The 16,893-nt window shown below is 39.3% G+C and overlaps 1 protein-coding gene across 4 annotated transcripts in view; it reads right to left on the bottom strand.

Moving 5' to 3' along the window:
- SPATS2L (spermatogenesis associated serine rich 2 like) overlaps nucleotides 1-16,893 on the bottom strand; it is a 172,804-nt gene that overhangs the window by 139,113 nt on the left and 16,798 nt on the right. For all 4 annotated transcript variants that reach the window (XM_054476802.2, XM_054476805.2, XM_054476797.2 and 1 more), the window contains exon 2: nucleotides 10,683-10,732. Coding sequence is in view for 2 of the 4 variants with exons in the window: in XM_054476797.2 (XP_054332772.1) it covers nucleotides 10,683-10,732 (50 nt within the window). In the remaining 2 variants the exon portion in view is untranslated. The remainder of the gene's footprint in view (nucleotides 1-10,682; nucleotides 10,733-16,893) is intronic.

Here is a 16,893-nt window from a genome sequence, read left to right as displayed (position 1 = left end):
AGGCACAAGTGTCATCTAAAGAGCTGAAAAGTCAACTGCAGTGTGAACGATTCCATCTAAGGAACTCAGGGCACCCCCGACACAAAGGTTGCATGTGAAAAAGGAAACCTCACTCTAAACAGGAGCATTCAGCATTTAAACAAGAAATTATGGACTGTCATTCAACCCAGAATGTGTCTTCATGCCACAAACGTTAAAAAATAGCAGTAAGATAATCACATTTGTATTGCACTTTAAACTTTGTAAAAAATTATAAACATGATCTTCTGGCCCACATGGATGTTTTTTTGCTTGCCCCAACAAGACATGTTCCTTGTATTATTTCTAAAAGTCCCTAAGAATTGACTTTATGTTATTGCAAGCATGTTTTTAAACCTATAAATACACACATTGAATTTATCTATGGATACTATACATAAAAAGCAAATGGTGGGTTTTAGGTACTGAATCTGTTCTAAAATATCTACTTATTTTCCAGAATGACTAATTAAATATAATTTATGTTAACTAAACCAGGTGTAAACATTTCAATACTCTGCACAGACTATTAAACACATCTCATTAAGAAGTTCCTATATTTTCAAACCTTCAGACATTCTAAGGGGGTACTATAGATGAATAATTATTTTCAAAAGGAATGTATTAAAGGATATCCCTTAAGGGTCTTTAAAAACAGGTCTTAAAAGCATAAACAGGAAGCATGCTATAGGGTTATAAAGAATCGTGGAATAAAAATGATTGTGGCCTACTTCCATAAAGAAGCATAAAAAGAAAGAAAAAAAAACCTAAAATTACTTCCAGCTTGCTGAGTTAAAATGAACCGTTATTTCATGAGGCAAGTGTCTTATTTACTCTTTGCTCTATATACAATAATAACATGTGTTGTTGCGAGTCAACCGTTCACATTAGCATTTTTTAATTTAGGAAAAAGGGGAAATTGTAAACCCTAAGGAACAGCTTTCTGACTGACATGGTTCGGCATGCCTGGAGGATGATGTGTACTTTGTACCCAAATCTTTATTAAGTCTTCTGTCCTTGAGATACAAAGATAACACTTCTGACCCACAGTCAGCAGGGCATTGGCTTTGAGGTTCTTTCTCTTTCTTTCTTTCAGCTTTGATGAGAAATTTGTGCTGATCCACCCTCTTTTGGTCATCTGGTTTTCTATACGACTGACAGTGCACATTTGGGAGACAGCTGTCTGGCTTTGAGAGAGAAGTGCAGCTTGGAGAAGAAGAGAAGTGAAGTGGAGAGGTAACCCCTTGGCCTTGGCACTGGTGTTAACCAACTGATGTGTTAAAAACAAAATTCTATAAAGTAGAAACTGACACTCTTAGTATGGTAACAACTCAGCAAAACTATTTTCATTAAGAAAAGCTGTGATAAGATGAATCTTTTCACTGTACATGCTAACTATTGGAGTAAATTAAGCCTTTGGGAAGGTTGTATCAATTCCTTCTATACCACTGGGCTTTCAGGTTGTTCCAGGCTTTGGTTTCTCCAAGCCCTTAGTCTACATCACAGCACTTGACTTGTTCAGGTTTTTTGCAGCTCTCATCACTCACTATAACTATTGGGTTTATTCACTTGATTACATGTTTCTTCATTGTCTGACCCTCCCACTACAATATAAACTCCATATATTAGAAGATCTCAATCTACTAAAATTAGCTACTGATTCCTTGATTAGAGTTAATTTGGGCCTGGGCATGGTGGCTCACACCTGTAATCCTAATGCTTTGGGAGGCCGAGGTGAGTGGATTGCTTGAGCCCAGGAGTTCAACACCAGCCTGGGCAACATGGCGAAATCCCATTTCTATAAAAAATACAAAAATTAGCCAGGAGTGGTGGCACACACCTGTATTCCCAGCTACTCTGGAGGCTGAGGTGGGAGGATCACCTGAGCCCAGGAGGCTGAGGCTGCAGTGAGACATGATTGGACCACTGTGCTCTAGCCTGAGCAACAGAGTGAGACCCCGTCTCAAAAAACAACAAAAAAGTTAATTTGTTTCAGAGAATATCTGGTTCAATAAATTAATCACCAATATATAGATCATAGAAGAAAATACCTGAATATATATGTTCATTCAACAAATACTAATTGAGTATGTCTTATGTATTAGGCAGTGGACACAGCACAGGAAATACTGGTGAACAAAGCAGAACCTAGACAGCTGGCAGTCTATTATGGGGCTAGCTGAATATCTTATGTAATATCTTGCTAAATCTTTGAGCAGAACATAGAGAAAGAAAAAGAAGAGAGGCCATCAGCTTGTGCATCAAGGAGCAAGCAAGCTTTTAGAGGACAAAGCCACATCTCTCTCACGTTTTAAATTGCATCTCCCTAACTCTCCACTGCTCTAGGTAAGCCACACATGCCTTTCAACTAGCTGTCAGAGCCCTCTTCAAGTTCTCTTTTCAGAACGTTTTGCAAACATCTTATAAACAATTTTGCTATCCCAGAAAATGCTCAGGTACTCCTTTGAAAGAAAAGGAAAATTCCTTTGAGATTTTTTTTCTCAGTAACAAGGAATGCAATTAGGCCTATACTTGGCACTCTGTCAATTCCCATAGCCAAGAAATCTCGGGGTTAGGAGAACAAAACTACCAAGATGCTTTTGCTATTGACTATGGCTGGCCCAAAGTTCAAAGGTTAAAGCCTGAGAATGTTTTACCCCTTTAATTTCCCACATAACTAACTTCCAAATACCAAAGCTTAGAGGACCCAGAATGCAAAATCCTTTCCATTACTTTATTACAAAATTTTGTATGCTGTGATTTACTGCTAATGCTGGTCTTTCAAAGCATTAGTCAGGACACCTACAAACCTTCCTGCAGTGGCTGCCAATAAAAGTTTAACATTTCATAGGTTAGCACTTAAAATCTGACGAATAATAAATCATCCTTGTAAACAGTGTGAGGCACTGGGTGATAACATATTGAGACTTGGTTAAAAAGATGCACTTCAGATTACATTATAACTCAACACTGTGGAAAACCAAGGCTAAGTAAACTAATGATCGTTATCTGTCTCTTCAGCGATCTGCTTTCTCAAAGAAAGACATTTTCTTTTAATAGAAAAAAAATTTCACTAAGTATGAACAATATGAAATTTGGTTTTTTCATATGTACATGTGCTTGAAAAACAAGGAATCAACACTCTTCACAGCTTTAAAATGAATGATCCAAAGGGGACAATATACTAACATTTGGAACTTGTCGGGGCAATACTGAAAGAATCGTTTAACTTGTTTTGGGAGTTATTCATCAATTTTTCAGACATATGAACATTTAAATCATTTCCATCCTTGAAATATTATTAGTAATTACTTAAGTCCTGGTAGAACAAATGTTATGTATCGGATACACATTTGGTGTGAGGAACAGCAGTACACATCTGTTTTAGAAATGGCTGTGATACAATCAAATACACTTTAATAGGTTCACAAGAGAAAAAAAAATTAAGGTCTTTTAATGGTATGATGACCTGCCTGTGATATGCAGACTTTTCCACACATTTTAACTATGAGCAGTAAGTAGCCTTTGACCTACATAACAGTAGTATCCAAGTTATTTTCTACTCACGTTTTGTATGTCTTTTTTTTACAATTCATATACATGTATTATTGTATTAATATGTTGTATACCTTATAAAACATGGAAAAAGGATGACAGAATGAATACAATGTTTGCTAATCATAATATCTCAAGGCAATACATACAGGACGAATTTCATGATTAAACAAGGTGAATATAAATCCCTTAGTTTTCTAGGTATCATAAAATTTTGGTGGCCAGCTTCTTGCCAGATTTGATTCAGTGGTCCCTGTCATTAACTCATAACGTGGCTGACAAAAAGTTCATGCAAAGCTTTGCCATTCTTTTTTTGCTTGCATATTAAAATTGTCTTCAACTTATGAGAATTCTTTCCAGAATCTTTTTAAAATTCTGCTAGTTTGTGAGGTTTTGTTAAAACTAAAATATAGAATTTGTAAATCCAGTTAACTAGGCACAATATATTTCACAATATAACCACGACAGATGGAACGGTGTGGAGGCCACTGGGAAGCCCCTGAGCTGGGCACTCCCATTCTTTGCTCAGGAGACCTCGCCTATGCCCCAGGCAATAACTAACCACCCAGATATGTGGACTCAAGGATGGTGCCAATGTCAATACAGTTGCCATCAGTTACCATAATGTTTTATGATAACAAAATGAATGTAAATGCAAGTCCTAATCAATTTCTTTTCCTATCCAAATGAGTCTTCTCAAGTGCTCCCTGGGGTGCATATCCCACTTTGGAGACCACTTTGCCAGGCGGTGACACAGTCATTCACTTCTAAAAGCCAGTTATAATCACAGAAATCTCTAGACATAAAACCAGGTGTGAACACAAGGTGTGAACTAAGCCAGGCCAAAGAGATAGTTACTTTGTTTATCTTTTTAACTTTTTAAATTATTACTATAACTCATTAAGAGGAAAGTAAATTTAAAAATTCATTTATTTTGCCCACATCACTACCAGCCCCATCAAAGCACACAATATTGCCAGAGCCCTTGGAAGCCCTCCAGGTCCTTTCTCTTTCTCTTTCCTGTCTTAGAGGTAAGCACTATCTTTTTTTATTTTTATTTTTTTTATTTTTTTTATTTGAGACAGAATCTTGCTCTGTCACCCAGGCTGGAGTGTAGTAGCGCAATCTCAGCTCACTGCAAGCTCTGCCTCCCGGGTTCACACCATTCTCCTGCCTCAGGTAAGCACTATCTTGGTATCTGATTCTTTCAGTAATAAGTTCCTTGCTTTTCTTTATTGTTTCAGCCACTTGAATAAACACACCTTAGCAACAAAGTTTAGTCTGTTTTTTAATAAGACTGCTATGCTCATGGGTAGGAAGAATCAGTATCATGAAAATGGCCATATTGCCCAAGGTAATTTATAGATTCAATGCCATCCCCATCAAGCTACCCATGACTTTCTTCACAGAATTGGAAAAAACTACTTTAAAGTTCATATGGAACCAAAAAAGAGCCTGCATCGCCAAGTCAATCCTAAGCCAAAAGAACAAAGCTGGAGGCATCATGCTACCTGACTTCAAACTATACTACAAGGCTACAGTAACCAAAACAGCATGGTACTGGTACCAAAACAGAGATATAGATCAATGGAACAGAACAGAGCCCTCAGAAATAATGCCACATATCTACAACTATCTGATCTTTGACAAACTTGACAAAAACAAGAAATGGGGAAAGGATTCCCTATTTAATACATGGTGCTGGGAAAACTAGCTAGCCATATGTAGAAAGCTGAAACTGGATCCCGTCCTTACACCTTATACAAAAATTAATTTAAGACGGATTAAAGACTTAAATGTTAGACCTAAAACCATAAAAACCCTAGAAGAAAACCTAGGCAATACCATTCAGGAGATAGGCATGGGCAAGGACTCCATGTCTAAAACACCAAAAGCAATGGCAACAAAAGCCAAAATTGACAAATGGGATCTAATTAAACTAAAGACTTCTGCACAGCAAAAGAAACTACCATCAGAGTGAACAGACAACCTACAGAATGGGAGAAAATTTTTGCAATCTACTCATCTGACAAAGGGCTAATATCCAGAATCTACAAAGAAATCAAACAAATTTACAAGAAAAAAACAAACAACCCATCAACAAGTGGGCGAAGGATATGAACAGACACATGAAAAAATGCTCATCATCACTGGCCATCAGAGAAATGCAAATCAAAACCACAATGGGATACCATCTCACACCAGTTAGAATGGCGATCATTAAAAAGTCAGGAAACAACAGGTGCTGGAGAGGATGTGGAGAAATAGGAACAATTTTACACTGTTGGTGGGACTGTAAACTAGTTCAACCCTTGTGGAAGTCAGTGTGGCAATTCCTCAGGGATCTAGAACCAGAAATACCATTTGACCCAGCCATCCCATTACTGGGTATATACCCAAAGGATTATAAATCATGCTGCTATAAAGACACATGCACACGTATGTTTATTGAGGCACTATTCACAACAGCAAAGACTTGGAACCAACCTAAATGTCCAACAATGATAGGCTGTATTAAGAAAATGTGGCACATATACACCATGGAATACTATGCAGCCATAAAAAATGATGAGTTCATGTCCTTTGTAGGGACATGGATGAAGCTGGAATCCATCATTCTCAGCAAACTATCGCAAGGACAAAAAACCAAACACCACATGTTCTCACTCATAGGTGGGAATTGAACAATGACAACACTTGGACACAGGAAGGGGAACATCACACACCGGGGCCTGTCATGGGGTGGGGGGAGGGGGGAGGGATAGCATTAGAAGATATACCTAATGTTAAATGACAAGTTAATGGGTGCAGCACACCAACATGGCACATGTATACATATGTAACAAACCTGCACGTTGTGCACATGTACCCTAAAACTTAAAGTATAATAAAAAATAAAATAAAATAAAAAAAGAAATTAAAAAAAACTCTTCTACCCCAAACTCCCAACTTGATCATTACATATCCTACACATGTAACAAACACTCATATGTAACCCATAAATATGTAAAATATCATGTCTCAATAAAACAAAAACAATAACAAAAACCTAAAAAAAAAAAAAAAAAGACTGTTATGTAATCTTGTGTCTTTTCTTTCTCTCTCTTTTTTTTTTTTTTTTTTTGAGACAGGGTCTTGCCCTGTCACCCAGGGTGGAGTGCAGTAGCGTAATCTTGGTTCACTGCAGTCTTTCCTTCCTGGGCTCAATTGATCCTCCCACCTCAGCCTCCCAAATAGCTGGGACTACAGGCACACACCACCACACCCAGTTAAGGTTTTTTTTTTGTATTTGTAGAAAAGAGATTCACCATGTTGCCCAGGCTGGTCTTGAACTCCTGGGCTCAAACAGCCCCCCAGCCTTGGCCTCCCAAAGGGCTGGTATTACAGGCATGAGCTACCAAACCCAGGCCATATCCTCTATCTTTCAACATCATGTCTATGGGATATATCCATGTTATTGTGTATAGCTCTAGTTCACTTTTTTTACTGCTGTATAGTATTCCAGCATATGATTACACCACAATTTATTAATCTATTCTTCTACTGATAGAGAATATTTTACACATCTCTGGATGCATATAAGTATATATTTCTCTAGAATACATAGATACATACATACACACACAGACACACACATGCAGTTAACTTAGTTTTTTTTTCAAAAAAAAAAAAAAACTAATGAATTCCAGTAATTCATTCTTTGGGCAATGAATTAAGAAATCGTAATTAACTAACTCTAATGAAGCTATGAAGAAAGTTCATTAAATTACTAGATTTATTCTCTCAGTAGACTTTCACTCCTACACATTCACTAAATCTAAGCCATGACAATAAATGCATTTTACTGTATTAAAAAATAGTTTGGGCCAGGCATGGTGGCTCACACCTGTAATCCCACCACTGTGGGAGACCAAGGTGGGAGGATCGCTTAAGCCCAGCAGTTTGAGACCAGCCTGGGCAACAAAGTGAGACCCCCCATCTCTATAAAAAATTAAAAAATTAGCCAGTTGTGGTGGCATGCACCTGTGGTCCCAGCTACACCAGAGGCTCAGGCAAGATAACTGTGTTAGCCCAGGAGGTTGTTTTAGTGAGCCGTGTTGGCGCCACTGCACTCCAATCCAGGTGACAGATTAAGACCCTGTCTCTCTAAAAAAAAAAAGCTTGAAAATTTCCAGTAAACTTACTAAAGCTGATTCTTCCAAATCTCTCTCTCTTTCCTCTCTGTCTCTCCCTCTCCCTCTCTCTCTCTCTCTCTCACACACACACGTTTTACATATTGTAATAAAATTTTTCATCTTAATGAGGGCTAATATTGTGCATACCAAGAGAACAAAATGTTCATTCAAATTTTAAAGCAATTTTGCGCCAAAAGGGTTCCAAATTCAATACTGATCAAGCCTGGAAAGCCAAAAAATGTTATTTCTGTAGCCAAACTAAGGAGTACAAGCACAAATAATAGAGATCAATTCCAAATTCAGAGTCTCCAGTGTTTTCATTACCATCACAGGTGTTCTCCAAGTGGACTGTAGAAATGGGACATACTTAGATGACAATACTGTGGTACGAGCAAAATCTGCCTCTGGTCTACCACTGTCTTACCAATAACAACAAAATAACTAACATTTTTTATTGTGCCAGGACTTTCCACATATCAACCTACCTATACTTTACATATATGGGCTTGTTTAATCATCATCAAAACAACCCAATGAGGTGAATACTCTCATTTGTCCCATTTTACAAGAAGAAACTGAGGCACAGAGGGGGGAACTAACTTGACCAATGTCCCACTGCTGTTAAGTAGCTGAGTTGCGACTCAAAATCATTCCTCCTAGAGCCTCCGTCTATATTCCCTACACTACCTTGCAAAATGTTAGTTTTGTTGTTATTGTTGGCATTGTTATTGTTATTTTGATAACAACAAGAATAGTTCCTTGAAATCAGAGCAAAATGTGTGAATCCTAGGGGGAAAAACATCTATGTACATTTATTTTGATCCATGAGAAATTTGTGAAAATGATTGTAACCAAGCAACTCTCTAATTCTGGGAGAACAAATTAAGAAATGAATTAAGGGATTCAGTGGATACCCAAATTAGTCATTAGAACTTGAAGATCTGGAATTCTGGTCTAAATCCAGCTTTGGCAATTGCATCCAAAATAAACATGACCAGATAAGTATCAGAGCTCACAATTAAAATGGATTTATATGGCTTATGTGTCCACATGGGACAGGCCTCTTCCTAATTGAACTCGGACACCTCTTCAGTTATCGTGGGCTTCATTTACCATCTTCCTAGTCTTTCATAACTGCTGGCAATAGGATTATGCTGAGGGGGAAATCATTTTCAATCAGTGATGTCTGCAGTACAAGCATAAAAAGATAAAAGTAAAGCCTTTGAGCTGTAATTAGAAAATTCCTAAAGTGTGCTCATGTGGCATATGGTTTAGAATACTACCAACTGGCAAGACCAGTTACAGAAAGGATGTCTAATGTCACTGTTCTGGGATAAGCAGCCAGTACAAGTAGCGTTCCAACACATGATTAGAGTAATCTTTTGCAGGGTAAAACATTCCTGCTTTCCATCTCTAATATGATTAGTGACAGGCAGCTGGAGGCATCTCATTCTCCTGACAAAAAGATGATCAGAATTGTTTTCAATTGGTACATCTTTCCATCAAGCTGTGGCCTTCCAGCAGAATAATCAGAGTTTCTGATTATTTGGTATACGTTTCAACAAAACAGGAATTGATTGTGCCCTTGCTTGTCTGATGGGTAGAAGGCTGCCAGGATTTACATAGTAACTCTTCAGCTGCCTAACCAAAGGAAAACTAAGCAGTGTGTGCACCTGTGTATGCAGACATGTGTATGGAGACAGAAAGACAGAAAATCAACAGTTGTTTCTATTAATTCTCTTTGAACAACTGAAAGTGCTTTCATTGTGATTCAAATATGAGGAAGTAAAATATTCTATTCTATTCATGGAAAACAACCAACTCCCACCAATATTTATGGCTCTTTTCAAAAAGTTACAATCATCTTACCACTAAAGTTTTGCATTTATGGAAAAAGAATCAAGTTTATATTAAACATTAATGGAAATATCCAGGAGGCAATAAGACCTCATTAATTTGGACTATCTCAATTTGGAATTTATGATTATTTAACAGGGTCTGGACCAAGGATGATCTTCCCACAAGGAATATACAGCTTGTTAAGTAAATTAATTTAAATAAGACCATTGGAGGGAAAAATTTTAAAAATGATAAAAATACTTTCAGGGAAAATATGGACCTAAAACAACATGCTTTCTGTTCAGCAAATACTTCTGATATCCCTATTCAAATACCAATACTGATTAACAATAACAGTTACTGTTTTATTGAATATCAATTTTGTGTAAGTTTGCCTTGCATACATGAGCTTGAAAACATCTCGACAATTCTGCAAGATGGGTATAATTATCCCCATCTTAAAGAAGAAGAAACCAAGGCTCAGAAAAGTAAGTGACATGCGAAGACTGCATGATTATTAGGCAGCAGAGGCAGGATGCAGAGCCAGGCTGTCTGGCTCAGGAGTCTGCGTCCTACTCCCAACTCAAGGCTGACTGAGCACTGTCAATTCCAAGTCAGACTTCTGCAATCATGGGAGCACGTTCTTCAATAAGAAGGACAATGAGAGCAAAAGTGGCTATCACTGTGAGGAGGGAAAGCCAGGCAGTCTGGCTCCAGAGCCCACCACTCTTAGCCATAATTCTTTTCTAAATCACAAGAATGTCTTTAAAAGCCCTATTTTTTTTTTTTTTTTTGGTACTTCAAAGTATTTCATATGCATGAAACTACTCTAAAGATCCACAGACGTGGCAAGGCAGGTAGGGAAGGGGGATGTGGGTGGGGTGGGGCTGATTTACATCCACCAGACGCCACTGCCCTATCAGGAATAACTTCAGTCAACACGCTCCAGAAGAGAACTCTGGTGTTGAGCCCTGAGAGGCAGCAGAGGTGGCCAAAGGCTGTGACAAGGCTCCCAGGAGTCAGCTGCAGGTGTGGAGACAGCTGGCCACGGCAGCAGGAGGAGGTCACAGAGAGGGAAGGACCATCTCTACTCACCTGGGAATCCACAGTAATGTTCCTGAAAGCAGCCTGGGTTCTGAAGAGCTCTAGGAAAAATGGAAATTTGGGAAGTCAGGCAGGTCTCAAATTACTAGCCACACCACCCATTTCCCATCACACTCAAAACCCAAGCACAGGATCTGGAGTCAAGCAGACAGGGAATTCGTCCTCACCCATGACTTAACAGCTATGTGACTCCGAGTAGGTGGAGTAACCTCTCTGTGCCTCGGTTTATTCAACTGTAAGATGGGGATAATAACAGCACCTTCCTCACAAAGTTGTTGACTGGATGATATATGTAATACATTTAGCACACTGCCTAGCATATAACAGTGAAATACACCAACAATAGCTAACATTTATTGCCTGCTTAGGAAGTGTCTAGCATTGTTCTAGGGCTTCACATAGGCTAACTCTTCAATACTCTGAGATAGGCCCTGGTATTACTGGCACTTTACAGGTGTTAGAAAATGAGGCACCAGAGAGGTCAAATCACCTGTCTCATGAAAATGTAGCTGGCAATCAAGTTCCAGAGCCTGGACTATTCACCAAAATATCTTGTCCAATTTAATGTTAGCTATTGTTCTTCTTGTTATAATCCTCTCCTCTCCAAAAGATATCCTATAAAGTACACACAATCCCAAAGAACTCACCATTCAATCAGTAACCACTTAGGTGGAAAGATGGGTGCCAAGGTCATAAGTCAACCAATCAATCACTCACTCAGTCACCCATCACTTCACGTATTTCTTAAGAATGCCTATGTCTCTAATGCTCTGCTGAGCACTGTGTGGGGATTCAAATGCTCTGCTAACTGGTCCTACGAGACTCAGAAGACTGACCTCCACAAAATGACTGGAGAACAACTGCGAGGGAGGCACTGGAAAGAAGGGGATGGGGCCTCAGGACACAAGATGCTGTTCCTGGCTCTGGCACCAACTCTCTGGGTGACCTTCTCCAAGCCAGCTGACCTCTCTGGGCTTCATCTTTAAATAAGAGGATTGACCTAAAGACTTAAAGCCCTGAGATTCTACTTTACAACTGTGACTTTCTTTTGGACTAACTTTTTCTCCCTACCAGTCCAGTTTTGAAAAAATATATTATAACCCTTCATTTAGCCAACAAACATTGACTGAACACAGTGTTAGGCACCATGAATAATGCCAAAGATATAACACAGGACACAGCCTACACTTTGTAATGATCTCCATAAGCATGGTGAATTCTCATCCTATGAAATCTTGGCAACCAGAAGACAAGGGAAGAATGCAGCCCTGAGGACAACTGTACACACTTGGTCTGTCCCAATCTGCACCAGTCTAACATCCAGGATCCACGTGCCCCAAGTGTCCAGCAGACTGGGAAGGGGTAGGGTGTCATGCTAAGCAGATGGGGAGGGTAAGAATGTCTGTGAAAAATAAGGCAGAAACAAGACAACCAATGGGATGCTTGGGTGGAAGTTAGATTTGTTTTCTAAAAGTTAGTAGTGTTGTATGCAACAAACCAAAGTGACAAGAACTCAGCTGGTACTTAATTGACTTTCTTTACTTTAATAAAGTATACCAATGGCTATTTTGATAGAAATCTTTTGTGTGTGTGTGTGCACGCGCACGCACGCGCATGCCTGCTTCTACGGGAAACATTTACTTCTACACAAATGCAACTGACTTTATATAAAGATCAGTTCATCTCACCTAGATACATTTGCTTTCACAAAAACTCCTTGGAGGGTAATAATTTAGTGAGTGTAATACTTCCATTAAAAACGAATTGATTTTAAAATATGCTTTTCATACTTTTGACAAAAACAATTTTCTAATTTTCTTTATGCCCCACAAAAGGCAAACGTTGTTGTGTTGACAAAGTAATAAATAACATGAGTTGTCAAATGAGATATTAAACATTTATGGATTAAATTTTTAATAAAGACTTTTAGACATTCCCCAAAATATCCATCAATCTTTGACATGGAAAGAAGCAGCATTTTGGTAAATTCCATCCGCCACTACAATAGAAGTCAGCACAAGATATTTACGATTCAAGAGAGGGCAACGATAGCCTTTTTTTTTTGAGATGGAGTCTTGCTCTGTCACCCAGGCTGGAGTGCAGTGGCATGATCTTGGCTCACTGCAACCTCCGCCTCCCAGGTTCAAGTGATTCTCCTGCCTTGGCCTCTCAAGTAGCTGGGATTACAGGCGCACGGCACCACACCGAGCTAATTTTGGTATTTTTAATAGAGACAGGGTTTCACTATGTTGGCCAGGGTGGTCTCAAACTCCTGACCTCAAGAGATCTGCCCTCCTCGGCCTCCCAAACTGGTGGGATTACAGGTGTAAGCCACCACGCCTGGCTCAATGATGGCATTTTTAATAGGATGGTTAAATATTTGCAGCATAGGATTTCAGAAGGTACAGGATGGCCAAACAGGGCCGGGCACAGTGACTCACACCTGTAATCCTAGCATTTTGGGAGGCCAAGGTGGGTGGATCACCTGAGGTCAGGAGTTCATGACCAGCCTGGCCAACATGGCGAAACCCCATCTCTACTAAAAAAAAAAAAAAAAAAATTAGCCAGGCATGGTGGCACACGCCTGTAATCCCAGCTACTTGGGAGGCTGAGGCAGGAGAATTGCTTGAACCGGGGAGGCAGAGGCTGCAGGTTGCAATGAGCCGAGATTGTACCACTGCACTCTAGCCTGGGTGACACAGCAAGACTCTGTCTTGAAAAAAAAAAAAAAAAAAGAATGGTCAAACATATCATGCATTATTCTGATAGGGTTTTCAAGTAGCAGATATACTGTCTTTACTATGTTTCTACCAAAGTAACCTGTGCGTGGGAGTCTATAGAAAAGTTGGTTCCTAAACTGGCTCTGAAAGGGATTCCACAATTATTTTATGCAATGGCAACATTGTTGGAATACATGCATAAACCTCAAAGAGGACAAGTTTCGTCAAAGACTACAACTTTGAGGAACAATGCTCATTTGGATAAATAGCTTTCTTAAGCCTAGAAAGAAAAACGACTGAAATTTCAGTAGTGATAATCCCTAGGGTGAAGGATTATGGGTAATTTTTCTCCTTTTTAATAATTTTCTCTGCTTTCTAAATTTTCTACAGTGAGTATGTACTACTTTAACAATCTGAATTTTTGTTTTCAATCTCAGAATATATTATGGAAAACAGCCTTAAAAAAGTGAAAAGGAGTTGGGCATGGTGGCAAGCCCTTGTAGCTCCAGCTACCTGGGAGGCTGAGGCAAGAAGATAGCTTTAGCTCAGAGTTCAAGGCTATTATGTGCTATGATTGCATCTGTGAAGAGCCCAAGACCCCATCTCTAAAAAAAGTGAAAAGGCTCTAGAATCAGACAAACTTTGGTTCAAACCTCAGACTATACCCTTTCTACCTTGGTGCCATTTGATAAGTTACTTAGCAGCTGAAGTCTCACGTTTATCTGGAAAATATAAACAATAGCATGTGCCTTGAGCATCATTTTGCCTGTGAGAGGTGAAATATTTTAAGTGCTTAGCACAGAGTAGAAGCCCAATAAATGGTAAGCACTCACCTAGTCAAAGAACACACGAAAGATAAGTGAGGCTTTTCTGATAACACATAATAAATGTGTTGGTGTTTATAAACTGATGCATCAGACTACTTGTTTATAGAAATACTGAGTTTGTAATAGGTGACTTCCAGAAATCGTCGAACAGTTAAAACTTCAGAGAAAGAGTAAGTAGAAACAGGCTTCTACTCCACTCTCCTTCCCATTACAATTATTTGATTATTAGATTCCTACAGTCTGGCCAGGGGCGGTGGCTCACAACTGAAATCCCAGCACTTTGGGAGGCTAAGGCAGGCAGATCACTTGAGGCCAGGAATTCAAGACCAGCCTGGCCAACATGATGAAACCCCATCTCTACTAAAAATACAAAAATTAGCCGGGCGTGGTGGTGTGCACCTGTAGTCTCAACTACTCGGGAGGCTGAGGCAGCAGAATTACTTGAACCCGGGAGGCAGAGGTTGCAGTGAGCCAAGATGACACCACTGCACTCCAGCCTGGGTAACAGAGTGAGACTCTGTCTAAAAAAATAAATAAATAAAAAGATTCCTACAGTTCAAGACTCTTGGATTCAGCTGTACCTGCCACTTTGCTCACATGTACCTGCTCAAAAATCCTTTGAATGGGACGGAATTTGGGAGAAGGATTAAAGCAGCTCTATTTGAGGATAGAGAAAGAAACCACAGCTATCACAATAAAAATATTTTTCATGTTGTCATTCCTTATGATTAAAGAAAGCAAAATAAATTATGGAATTGTTTAAATGAGGGGTAAGCTACAATATTATAGATTCTCTGGCTTTTTTTATGATAGCTATGTTGATGTTTTCATCCTTTTCCTCTGAAGGTAGTTCAATCAGGTTTATGATAAAATATATATACTCAACAAAATATGGCTGTTGGGGAGTTGCTGCCCTTGGATATATGTTGCTGTACCTTGACTACAGCAAGAAATATTGATTTAACTGGCTTTAATATCAAGTCAGGTATTTGTTGACACATGGAAATGAAAAATATCAAAACCATGAAAAGCTTAATATATAGGTCAAATCCCATTTCAGCTCACTCCAAGGGACTCTCCAAAGTCTTCTCCTGTATTGAAATTGGGTTCTACTGATACTTGCCTAAGTTGCTGGATAACAGAGATTTTCATTATAATGGAATTTGCCACACAAATGAATATTAGTATAGATTTTTATGTAGTACAATTTATTGTATAGAAAGTACAACAGAAAAAAATTCATTACGTCTTCAGTTCTCCCTTCTCTCAACTCTGGAGACACATCTTGCTTCTTACCTAAGGCATGCACATTCTTTCCTTTCAAGACCTGATCTCCCTTTGTTCCTCTCACAGTGCCTGGTGCAGAGGAGACACTCAGGAAATAGCTGGTGAGCTCAATGAAAGCTCTGGTACCAAAGCAAAGAAGGGAAATTCAGAATAGTTCCCTGTGTCGAAGGAGAAATAAAATTTAGAAATTGATTCCAAATGAGAATAGCAAGCAGGCTGACCCTCACCACATGGCATGCTCAAAGAGTCCTGGGACCAGTTGGCCTTGGATGGGCTCCCTACTGCTAAGCAGTCACAGAGGCTTGTCTAAAATGTCCAGCACTTAGCTTACACACTTACATCCCTCAGGAACTCCACAGAGACATTTCAATCATTAATTGCCTGAAACACCCTCAAGGTCCTACAGTATAGTCCAAGCAAGGGTGGTCAGTGAGCAAATCCTGTTGTCCTAAGGGACTAAGATAAAGGGCGATCCACTATGACTGTCTGGGAGGCCATAAAAGCCAAGGAGGTCAGAACATAGCAGCCCAGGATAAGGGAGTCAGCGCAGCCCCAGGGTTGGGATTTACTTTCTTGCAGTCAGACCCAGAAGCAGTTTCTGAGCCCTTCACTACATCACTAGAACTGGGGGGAAGAACCAAGAGAGACCTCCAAAAAACTCTGCACAGACACTACCCAGTGTCAAAGTTCCCAAATTCCCGTTCCCTTTCCTGTCCCCTCCAGCACTTGCATTACTTTAATAATAAAAGAGTTGCCTATAATTTTCTGTAATGCAATCTTCTGAAATCTTTTTTCTACCTTATAGTCTTTTTCTCTGAGCCTTTCTTATTGAAGGGTAAAATACACATCAAATACCAGTTTTGTTTCTATCTTAGAACAACATAATAGATCTAAATGCCTATTTCTATAAAGGTCTTTACTGTGATCAAAGGAACCACCTATTGAAGTCAAAATGCCCCCTTCCCTCATTAGAGGAATATGCCCTGGGTGTGAGCATCCAAACCTGAGAGACTCTAAGCTAGGCACCAGGGGTTTCCAGGGCAGTAAAAGGGCCTGTCCCATTATTGCTGGATAAAGTCCAAGCAAAGAGTTAGAAGGGTCTGGTGAGGTTAGCCCCAGGAGTTATATATTTCTACATACATCTTACAAATATTCCCATGCTTCATTTGAAAATATTTTAAATGGTATGTTGGCTTATGCTTGAGGGGGATGACCCATAGCCATTATTAATCACTTAGAAACAAACCATAAGCAAACTTTTGGGTGAACCAATGGTTTGCTCAATACATCTGACCCTCCAAATGATCTCTGACTATATAGTAGTCCTTATCTCCATTTGAGAGCTGAGGACTCTCAGGGATAGGAAAG

This window comes from Pongo pygmaeus, chromosome 11 (genome assembly GCF_028885625.2).
Source record: "Pongo pygmaeus isolate AG05252 chromosome 11, NHGRI_mPonPyg2-v2.0_pri, whole genome shotgun sequence".
Classification (NCBI taxonomy): domain Eukaryota; kingdom Metazoa; phylum Chordata; class Mammalia; order Primates; family Hominidae; genus Pongo; species Pongo pygmaeus.
Note: the sequence above shows the minus strand (reverse complement) of the source record. Positions and strands in the feature narration are given on the sequence as shown.